The 11,381-nt window shown below is 39.2% G+C and overlaps 1 protein-coding gene across 1 annotated transcript in view; it reads left to right on the plus strand.

Moving 5' to 3' along the window:
* The first annotated feature begins 213 nt into the window (after positions 1-213).
* Positions 214-11,381, plus strand: part of LOC138007835 (small subunit processome component 20 homolog) — a 52,278-nt gene continuing 41,110 nt past the window's right edge. The window contains exons 1-8 of the mRNA XM_068854920.1: positions 214-834; positions 2,581-2,887; positions 4,156-4,404; positions 6,084-6,598; positions 7,381-7,590; positions 8,304-8,505; positions 9,074-9,386; positions 11,058-11,313. Coding sequence (XP_068711021.1) covers positions 326-834; positions 2,581-2,887; positions 4,156-4,404; positions 6,084-6,598; positions 7,381-7,590; positions 8,304-8,505; positions 9,074-9,386; positions 11,058-11,313 — 2,561 coding nt within the window. The 5' untranslated portion in view covers positions 214-325. The remainder of the gene's footprint in view (positions 835-2,580; positions 2,888-4,155; positions 4,405-6,083; positions 6,599-7,380; positions 7,591-8,303; positions 8,506-9,073; positions 9,387-11,057; positions 11,314-11,381) is intronic.

Genomic DNA, 11,381 nt, shown 5'->3' on the forward strand with positions numbered 1-11,381 from the left:
GCTCACGCTTGCGGCCAATTTCTCACGCCTGATTGAAAAATGTGAGTTGTTGCCGTCTTTCTTAACACGATTTCCAAAAATATGTTAACTCAGACCCATGTAAGGAAAGAAAACCATGTGTAAAATGAATAAATAACAATACCTTCCTCGCGATCTCTGATTTTTGAAGTGAAAAGCACTGGGAGCGAAGTTAGTAATTAGGCCCAGTCTTTCACGCGTCAAGTTCAACATGGCCGTCAACATATGCAGAAGCCACATGGTGATTGAGTTTTCAAGTTATTATTGCTGAACGGAATACTTTCGCTTCTCTCTTTATCCAGATGCTATGGCGAACAGAAAGGAAATTAACCCGTACCGATTTAGGGGCTTTTATGAGCGTATTGCAGCTATAAAGATCGATGTGACCCACAAAATCCACCAACGCACAGAAACTCCTGAGAACGAAGACACTTTCTTTTGTCTAGCTCTTTTGAAATGGACACAATTAAACTGCACTTTGCACTTCCAAGATTTCTCCTGCAAGGTGAAAGAGCACGTGAAAAGTCTTGCCCAGCTTGTGTATCATAAGGAAAAGGTTATGGAATTGCTGAAAGAACATCTTCAAGATCCGGAAGGTCTCGCTTTGGAACCACTGCTAGATCTCGTCGTTCAGTTGGCAAGGGACTTGGAAGGAGACTTTTACCCTTATTTTTCTGATTTCTTTAAAGTATTTTTATCCCTGCTGAGTCGCTTTTCACAAGATGTGACCGTTTTAGAATGCATATTTACAACTCTCGGCTACTTATTCAAGTTTCTCTGGAGAAACATGGTGAAAGATATTCGGAACGTGTTCAGGTAAGGGACTGTGACGATGTACGTGTTTTGGAGGAGTTTTCCCGAATTAGTAGCTGGCCGGTTGGCCAAGGATTCTCTTTTGTCAACACTCCTGTTGCAAATGAAATTTAATTCGTTCCACCAACATACATGTACATGTACAGCTGTATTTGATTCAGATGAATTTTCATCAATTTGGGTACTCAACTTACATGACAACAATGCTGTTAAAGCGAAACTACTGCACTAACCAGTCCCTGCCTACCACCTGCGTTATGTCTTCTTAAGATTTTGTGGGATCTAGTATTTAGATAGGCTTGGTTTACTGAGCATGGATGTCAAGTTAAGGGTTAAGTTATGTGTAGAATTAGATTTAAGAGATTGAATGAACAATAATTGTAAGCAAAATGCCTTTGGATATGAATGAACTGGAGAGAGGGACTGATAAGTCATGAATTTGGAGCAACTCTAGCATACACTGCCACTATTGTAAGAACGAGGCACAATAGACGCTATTCATATGCAAATTTAGTGGATGGGTATTCTAGAATCTAGCCATGAATTTAGGGGTGTGACTAGCACATGAACTTGGAGGTTAATGGACAAAGATGCTGTGAGCATGTGACATTATCATTATCTCTGTCTTTAGACCATTTTTGATCACAGAGTTGCTAATAGAGGATAAAAAGAGTAATATCCCAGAGGCCGGTTCCTGAAAGGTGTAATAACTCTATTCCAGGGATAAATGTGCTGGAATAAGGACCATTTATCTCTGGAATAGAGGAGGGGGACATGGGGATTTGCGGTGTTGCGGTGTTGATGGTTTTTTCAATGCGGTGATGCGGTGAATAAAATCTCAATTTGCGGTGTTGCGGTGATCGCAAACCCAACGGTGTGCGATGTTTGTGTTTCTCAAGCTACGGTGTTCGGTGAAATGAAATCATTTGCGGTGCTGTGGTTTCTTGTTTGATCTTTCTCATACCTACTGTAAATTCAGCACGTAAACTTCGTTAATCCGTGATAATTTATGACAAGCACGTACCATTGTGTTTAATTTGTAATAAAATACAGACCAACATTGTCGAGTTAATCTTCAATACGCTTAAGCTGCCAATGAGAAGCTGTTTTCGTTGATAAATACATAACTTGATAAGTAACTTGACCGCTGCCACCAGGAGTTGTGTTTATTTTGTGGAAAATTGTTTAGGTATAAACGTGTTATGTCAAGTGTAGACGTTAAAATCATGTAGCTAAAAATAATTGTTGCGGTGACGGTGTTTCGTCGACTTTTCTTGCGGTGATGCGGTGTTCGTTGATTTTTTTTGCAGTGTTGCGGTGTTTCGGGCCCCCCCATGTCCCCCTCATAGAGTTATTACACCTTTTAGGAACCGGCCCCAGAAGTGTAAGAAATGTTTGTTTCAAGGGGCTCCAGCAGAAAATGTTGTAATTGCATTTGTGGGTATTAAAATTTTGTTCAGCATTAATAAAATATGTAGATGTTTTCAGACCAGATTGAAAGCACTTCTGGAAATATACTGTGCAATAACAATAATATTATTGTAATATGTCTTTACATAATATTATTAATATTATTAGTTATATGCACTGTGGGTATGATGTAGAAAAAAAGAGACCAACAATTTCCAGGCTTATCAACCTACAGTGTTCTGGTATTTAATGTAGAGATAGACATGTTTAAAATACATGACTTGAATTTAGTGCAATAATTAAAATAACAGTTGAACTTATTTTTCCTTTTTAAAACAGTTGGTACAGTCCATTGCTTGTGGGCGAGCAGAAGTATTACATTCGCCAATTTGCAGCAGAGAGTTGTTCCTTTGTGATGCGCAAAACAAAAGACACTGGTCAGCTATTTGACATAATTTTTTCTGGGCTTGACACTAGACCAGACTTGAGTGAAGGACTTGGTTTGTTATGTTTTGAAATGCTTAAGGGGGTGAAGAAACAGTTCCATTCCATGACAGATGTAATTTTGCCAGTGTTGTTTAGTAAACTTGGAACTTTTCAGAAGAATGTAGCTGGTTGCTCAGTCAAAATTTTACGATGGGAATTGGTAAGTGCATGTACATAGTACAAAGTGAATATGAATGAGAGAGCTCAGTGATCCTCACGTTTAGCTGGACAATAATTATTTTGAAGCAATTGTTGCTTTATAGACAACTGAAAAATTCCAGTGGCCTCAACGGGACTCTGGTCTATGACCTCCGAGATGCTGGTGCAATGCTCTGCCAACCGAAACATGGAGCCACACGGTTGGGTGCAGATCGATTTGTTCGGCTCATTTGTTTCTGTGAAGGACTTGATGAATGAAATGGAAAAAATTTATGTATTTGAAGATGGGTTGTAGTTTCTGACTTTCATTTCATTGAAAAAAAAAAGGGGTTTGAAATTAATACTCTTTTTGATGTAGCTGTTAGAATTGCAAATGGTTTGGTATGTGCCTGATTTTAGTATGCTGAGTGTGGGTTTTTAGCTGCTCAAATGAGTGGTTTGTATTCTTTTGAAAGTTCTTTTCACATATTGCCATAGTTTTAAACTGGTGAGGAAAAAGGTCATTATTTTTTTTGAACGATCTTTAGTCAACTTTCTTTAAGTTCACAGTACTTCAGTGGGTATTTTTTTATGTTATAATATCTTGATACAGCTGTAGATATCCAGTTTCAATTCTGTGGTCCGAAGTCCACAGTCCACATTTGGTGACCCAATAATAGGGTTATTAAACTGCGATTGTGGATATTTGTTTACATTTAAAACTGTTGTTAACGGCATTGATTCCAAATAAAACCAGGAAACAGATGCTTTGCAAGTCTCTATGATGACATCTAAAAATATTTAATACTTTTTCTTAACAATACTGGGAGAATTTTAAAATTACTATACATGTTACAGAGTCATACGATAACCGCGTATTGCATTGCATGGAACGGAAACACAAAAACTTGTTTCCAGTCATGCACACAATTGTTTAATACATATTTCCTCATTTATATGTCACTTAGTCTTCTGTGGTTTATTGGTCATATTGATTGCCTCTGAATGAACAGATACAGAGTTTGAACCCCACTTGAATTGCCATCTATGAGACAGAGAAATCTTACGCATGCACAGCCAGAGTGTGACCTAAAAAAAAGAGTCCAAAGTTGAAAAACTATACTTTATTCTTCAAACAAAGTAATGAGAGAACTATTGTTGTGAAAGGGTAGAGGTATTATATGGAAAACAATAATTGTTATCGAAAACACCTTGAATACAGTAATGTGTACACTTTGAGCTTCTTTAGCAAAGTTATTTTGTTAATTATGTTTCAATTTCTTTGGAAAGGTGTATAAATCTCTTGTTCACATGCTTGAGAGAATGGCTCAGCACACTGTCAGGAAACACTGTCAAGTTGTGGAGAACACCTTGATTCAAGAACAAGAGAGACTTTGGAGTATTTATGGTGAAAATCAAACCCACAGTGACCAACAGGAATCCCTAAGGAGTCAGATAGCCTTTGTTTTGAAGTTAATGGATGTTTGGGTTTCTTGGAATTCAGGGCGCCTTATCTCTGATCCAGCTAAGATGTTTTGTGTGAGTATTAAGGACAGTGCCTACTAATTCAAAGGTATTTTTGCACGGTTTACTGAATATGCGGGAAAAGCAGATCTTAACAAGTATTACTGAAATCCAAAAAGAAAATTGGGGCTAACCACGCATTTTTCGAAGATAATTAATAAACGATATTTGTAAAAAGCTTTAAAATACAAAGCAATGTATGGCGTTCTTTGCCAAATTGAAGCTTAATTATCTCTAAAAAATGCGTGGTTACCCTCAATTTTCTTTTTGGATACCAAGAGAACTTGCTAAGTTCTGCTTTCTCCGCATACTTTTGAACCACGCAAAAATATCCCTGTATTAATAAGCACCGCCGACAGGAAATCTGAGTATCTCAAGATGCGCAGAACGTATGCGTAATAACAATAGTAGGCACTGTCCTTGATATCTTTTGAATAATAACTACTTTAATTTTCTAGAGTCTAAGGGTTATAATGTACTTGTACAGCGTACAGCCTGTACATGTACATGTAAAATTTAAAGTGTGTGGGGCACAATAATTGCTTTAACAGTAGTTTTATTATTGGGTTGACATTACACTGTAAATCAAGGACTACAAGTGCTCTGACCACTGCCTCAGAAACTCATTGATAATTAATGACTGAAACAGCCTATCAGGTCATTGAAAGAATTCTGACAATTCGTTATATAAAGTATACTAATAAGGCATACAGGCATACAGTTGTACCTTGTTGTCTTGTATGCTAACGTTCTCCTCTACAATTTCAACCTTTGTTCTGATTCCCAAGACAGTTCAAAGCCATTAGAATAACTCTCAGCACATGTTTTATTGGGTCTACAAGCACACGGCTACAGCTCGTGTTTTTAAACCCAATAAAACACTGCTGCTTGTTTTTAAACCTAACATCAATCCTTGTTCCCCAATTAACATAAATCTTCTTTCACTGTGGCTCAGATTGGTTTTTCTATTTCACCTGTTTCATGTGGGTATTCAGGGCAATATGTTTACTCAGTTGGCATGGCTAAAATTCCAGAGCAAGCCACTATTTTGTGTGTTTTATGGCTGGTTCAGCTTCATTGTATGGTGGTAGTACATGAAGTGATCATGACTTTCCCATGACTTTGCTGACCGTTTTTCACGTTGTCTACTTAGAAAAATCAATAATAGAGCGGTTTTCAATTGAGTGTCAAAAGTAATTAGCAAATTGCTTTGGTTTTTGATTTCTTCACTCAGTGATTGGTTCTAAGTTTTCTCACCACTTTTTCAACCAATCAGAAGTAAAACCGAAACCAATCGTGGCTCATGCGTGCACATTTTCCAGCTCTTTGAGTTGGCTACGTGTAACTACTTTGAGTTTTGATTGGTTTACTGGATTGCCTCTGCCCTTTTTTAATACTGTAAATCTACCTGGCTACAAACTGCAGTGTACAATGTACATGTACATGTAGATAGAAAGTGAGATGGAATCTTCAAAATGTGAAACATGAACTCTTCAAAGAACCTTTGCTTTTGCGGTGTGAAAGACCCGAAACTCGACAGCAAAAAATATTAAAACAACGTCTTGAAACTGCATGTAGCTTGTTTCCTCGATGCAATCAAGGAGACACTATTGAGAATTTCGTTTCAAGGGAATGTCCACTTTTTGTTGGCGCTGTTGTGTAAATTGATTGGCACTTTACATTTTTGCTCACAGGTTCTTCAAGAAATGTTTTCAAGGGATTTATTATCCAATCCTGTTATCTTCCCATTGCTCAAGCTTGCATCATCCCTTCTGCTGGCATCATTTTCCAAACTCCCAAGAGATGAACACCATAAGGCGCTGACATTAAGAGTGTTCAATACCACTAGTGATCTTGAGTCACTGTTTACATTTTGTAGACATTTATTACCATGGCAGGACTTTAATAAGGATGTATTACCTTTGTTGTTTATCCGCTGCCAGTCAGAGCTATTAAAAGGCCGTAGCCACTTTCGGGAAGTTGTGCAAATGTTGACAGAGGTCATTTTACACACTTGTACAGTGGATGTCAGTGGTCTTCAACTGGGGAATATACAAGGCCTTCTGTTCTTTCCAAAATGTGGCAGCAAGCAAGGTGCAGAGATATTAGAGGCTTTTCTGGATAATTTGACAGTGCAGAGTGATGTTTTAGTTGAAAATAGCCAGTTATCATTGATATGGGGCACTGTTTTGTGTCTTTCTTGCATCAGGTGGGTTTTTTAAATTAGTTTTTGAATTTCGCCTCCAGCACCACCTCGACCGTTGATTTGGAATCGCTGAGCGTTCTCTCCTACCTTGAAAAAAATTCCTCTGGCACCCAGGGTACCCACCAAAGATCTTAACTTAACCCGTATCGTTTGCAGCAAAAAAATATTTAACGGTCTGTGTTAAGCACGACAACCATAACCTATACATGCATGCCATAAAGTTGGAGAGGTTATAAAATAATGTATAATGCCGATATGCACTTTGAAACGTTGTTTTCAAAAGTTGTTTATTTTTCGTTGTAAGTGAAGCAGACTCGAAAAACTTGAAGTGAGTGATGTCACGTGTATCAAATTTACGTATTACACAGCATTTGACCGCACCATAAAAGCTTCTGCATTATTTTATTTTTAAAGTGTTCTTTTTTAGAACCGTTGAGGCTTTTTCAATCATTTGTATTGGTTGCTTGGAAATTGTTACAGCATGCCAAATTTGCCGATAAAAATGTTTCGATCAATAAAGCTTACGTTGAGGACATGAGATCAATTTTAAAAACCTGAAATTCCCCTCAATGTATTTTATTTTAAGTTAGTATTTTGGGAGTCTTTGGGTCAAATAATAAATATAGTTACGAGTCGAAGAATCGAGCAGGAGTGTAAGCTCTGACGTCATTCGGTCATTACAGTTGAATATGGCTGGCTTAATTGACCAATCGCAGGGTTTGCACTTTCTCAGTGAGAGATACAGAATACTACTGATTGTTTTTAATGTTCGATTTTCTTTTCAGCCCATTAGACATTGCTCGCTGTTGTGAGAAGCTGCTTGAATTGATTCATTCAGTTACTGAGCAGCTTTTATCAAGTGATAAAGAAACAAGAAACTCTGCAGCATGTCTGAGTATGCTTAGTCAAGCCATTCAGTCGTATTGTTGGCTAGTGTCCAGAGAAGAGCAGCTTACAATCCTCCTAGATTACAATTTCGCTCAGAAGTTAGTCAGGTAAACTTTTGTGCGGGGACGTTTTCCATTGAACAATATTAAGTTTCGCCAGCTCACCGGGTCAGTGGTAAGAGCATCGAATTGATGAAGGCTCCAGTAGATCGTTGTTACTTCGTACAGCTAAGTAACGTTGTTTTCGGGTGAAAAGGGGAAATCTTTAGTTAATCATGAGTTGAAAACTCGAAAATGGTAATGTGGAATTCCTTTACTGATAATATTATTGTTACATCACAAACAAGATGATTCCGAGCAAAAACGACGTTAATCCAGGCGATTTGCCATAAACTTGAAAAACGTCACAATGGAACTCCCCAGAAACATCACATGTGCGTTTTTTGAAAGCCCCGAAGCTTTTTACAGTAGGTGTATTTTAGGAGGCATAATTTCCTGCAGACACTTCCTATCTGGAGAACAGTTATGTTAAAAGCCGAGAGTTATAGAATATGAGGATGTCCTTTGAGGATGATGACATACACAGGACTTCTCGGAGAAAATGCGAAAGCACTGATGCCCTTTCAGGCACTATTTTAAATGGTTCACAAATGAGCAAAAGGACACTCGAGGGAACTAGGCCATTAATCTAGGTTCCTAAGTGGCCTTTTGGATATACGAAGTGTTCCAATTTTGTAGGAACAAGTACCAGGCACCAATCTTGGATTTAAAGAAGGCGTTACATGTCCCCTCTAATGGCGTGTCATACAATCTCTTTGCAGCTCATGGCCTGACAATGTTTTCGTTCTTCAAGCATGTTACAAACTAGTGACAGTAGCAAGAAAACAAGGAATACAAAGCTTTCTAGCCGCCGGAAACCTCCAGGAGATCTACGGCTATGCCCGCCTAAATCTGTGCTCGGCTAGTCACGTTACACGCCTTCTGACTCTTAAGATACTGGCCTGTTTTGATCAAGAAGAAAAGGTAAATGCGCCGTATTCGTATGCTTACGGTAGCACCAGAGTAAGTCGTGAGTGGGGTACGATAAGGGGGGATCCTTCCTTCTTGTGCTCGGGACAATCTAAACTTGAAAGAAAAATTGGATGTAAGAATCGTACTTAATCTACAGTAAAGGCGAGTACAGGATGCCTTGCACGTGTACCAGTGAGAGGGACGGATCCACATTTTCAATTCAGTATGTTCCGCTCTTGAACTCACAAAATGAACTTGTTATCGCCTTCGCTCTTTGAGCCTTAGCACTCGCTTTACAATAAGGGTGGGCTGCTTAAAAATTCCATATTCCAGGATTAATAAAAACATGACCGACTGAAAAGAAGGGTGAAACTACTAAAGGCGCAGTTACACTGTGAAATGTTTCGTGCAACTTGTCTCGCGATATTTTGGCGACTTTGTGGCGGAACAAGTTGTTCGAACAAGAAGAAAAATGGTTTTTTACAGCACTTGAACACTTTGACATTTTAACGTCGTTGCTTCAGTCTTGTTTTGTTTTGAGCATGTTTATAACTTTCTGAGTTTCTATTTTCTTTTCCAGGCTCCTTCTTCCACCCAAGGCTCGCTGTTTCAATTGTGCGTGGAAGCTGAAGAAATTCCTGCACATTTCGAAACTTACAGAGACCGGCTAGCTTGTCTTCAGAAACTTCGCTTCATTAGAGCTTATTATGACACCATGCCAGAGTTTTGCCTTGAAGCTACTCTTCTCTACCTGTTCGGCATGCTTTACGTGAATTTAAATCTTCTGTGGGATCCTGTCATTGAAATCATCTCCAGTTTCACTCAAGGTTCCAATAAAAAGCTTTTCTGGAAAGTTTATAGCGAGCGTCTGATTGCAGCAGCAGAGAAAACAGGTGCATACATTTTATTCCTAAATGGTCGTTACTTAATTCTTTTTTTTTCGAGTTCACTCAAATTAGCCCTTCTTAGATCATTTAAGGGAATTTTTTGAAAGTAATATTTCAAGCTTCAGAAACAAGCAACATACATGTAGTTAATTTGAATAAGACAAAAAGAATGTTAAAACAGAGGATTGTTGTCTAAACCACGGGGGTGGGGGAAACACGGATATTTTAATGCCGAAACTAAGTGAATGCAACCGTAAAATCGTTTTTCCCCGCCGTTTTGTGATAGTTATTTTTAATTTAGTGCAACCCAACAGAACATTCAAGTGGAAGCTCTTGTGACCCGACTCCATTGGTAAGCCGAGGTCTGTCATGTTTCCACTCGAGATTTATTTCAGTTCAGTATGGTTTCGTGAAATCTTTCCATTACGGCTGCCAGTTTTCGAGATTGCACCTGTGACCTTGAAAAGGGTTCGTTTGTTGCACAGTAAAAAATATTGTACGGACTCAACGTGCAATGAGCGCGACCATCCAAATCCAGGAATTGTGCTGTGTGGATTTCGCGAATAGCCCAAACTGCTTGCTTAAACGTTCTTATAACCCTCAGTTTTTTATCCCAATAAGTTTTCCACGTGTGCAATGAAGCTATTGTTTATGACGCACCAGAATGCCCACGTTCATTCATGTGCAAAATTTCACGCAGCTACATGTACACTGTACTAACTTTGTAACCTCTCGTTGTTTTCAACAGTTTTGAAGACCACTAGTTGTTGTCCTTTAGTAGCATTTGGAGTAATGATTGCAAGTTCGAATGAGGCCTAACACTACTGTGAAGTTTTGTACCAAATATTCCATCAGGGATCAACCCTAGTATTGGAATTGGGCCCACACAAGGACAGAGAAAAACTCTGACCAGGGTGGGGTTTGAACCCACGACCTTCGGATTAGATCACCGCCAGCATGCTCTACCGACTGAGCTACAAGGCCAGAACGGGAGCTGGCCGTGGGTATGTGAGATGTTATTCACAAGGACAAACTTCACAGTAGTGTTAGGCCTCATTCGAACTTGCAATCATTACTCCAAATGCTGCTGAAGGACAACAACTAGCGATTACCTAAAATTAGGCTTGGGCCGAGCCGAATTTGTCCTTGTGAATAACATCTCACATACCCACGGCCAGCTCCCGTTCTGGCCTTGTAGCTCAGTCGGTAGAGCAGCGATGATCTAATCCGAAGGTCGTGGGTTCAAATCCCACCCTGGTCAGAGTTTTTCTCTGTCCTTGTGTGGGCCCAATTCCAATACTAGGGTTGATCCCTGATGGAATAATTGGGTACAAAACTTCACAGTAGTGTTAGGCCTCATTCGAACTTGCAAACATTACAGTTTTGAAGACATTTAGCTGTACAAGGAAAAATAATAAATTATTACGCGACGTGATGAGCGGGTACTGCGAGCATACTCGGATGGCCGAGTGCTATTATCAGGAGCCGATTATATCTGATTCCGAGGGGTTTTCATAAATTCTAAAAAAACAACTATCGGCATCAACTATGCAAATTAAACAAGGCGGTTAAGTTACCCACCTAAGTGGCGATTCTGTGCATCTGATTCATTTGTTTCGAGAAAGTTTATAATCTCATTTTTTTCCAATCTAAGTTTACTTTTACTTTTACTTTTAGAGAAGGAAGTAAACCAAGACTCAGCCGTCCATGAGCAAGCAGCCATCAGATATAGCGAATTGGCAGGCACCAAGCCCGTGAAGACCCTGGATGATATATTTGCTTGGCTCAACAGCGACTCTCTGGGTCCACGACAAGAAAACAGAGCCGACCACGCCAACTTTCGTTATTTGTTATGGAAAGCAATGGCCTCCTTTCCTGAGGTTGCGGAGCAGAATTCACGCGATGTAGTACCGTTGTTTCTTAGATTTGTCAGGTGAGAAATGTCACGGAAACACCATGCAAAGATCGAATTCAGTAGCGAGAGAGAGAGAGAGTAAGTTA

The sequence above is a fragment of the Montipora foliosa genome, chromosome 6 (genome assembly GCF_036669935.1).
Source record: "Montipora foliosa isolate CH-2021 chromosome 6, ASM3666993v2, whole genome shotgun sequence".
NCBI classification, from domain to species: domain Eukaryota; kingdom Metazoa; phylum Cnidaria; class Anthozoa; order Scleractinia; family Acroporidae; genus Montipora; species Montipora foliosa.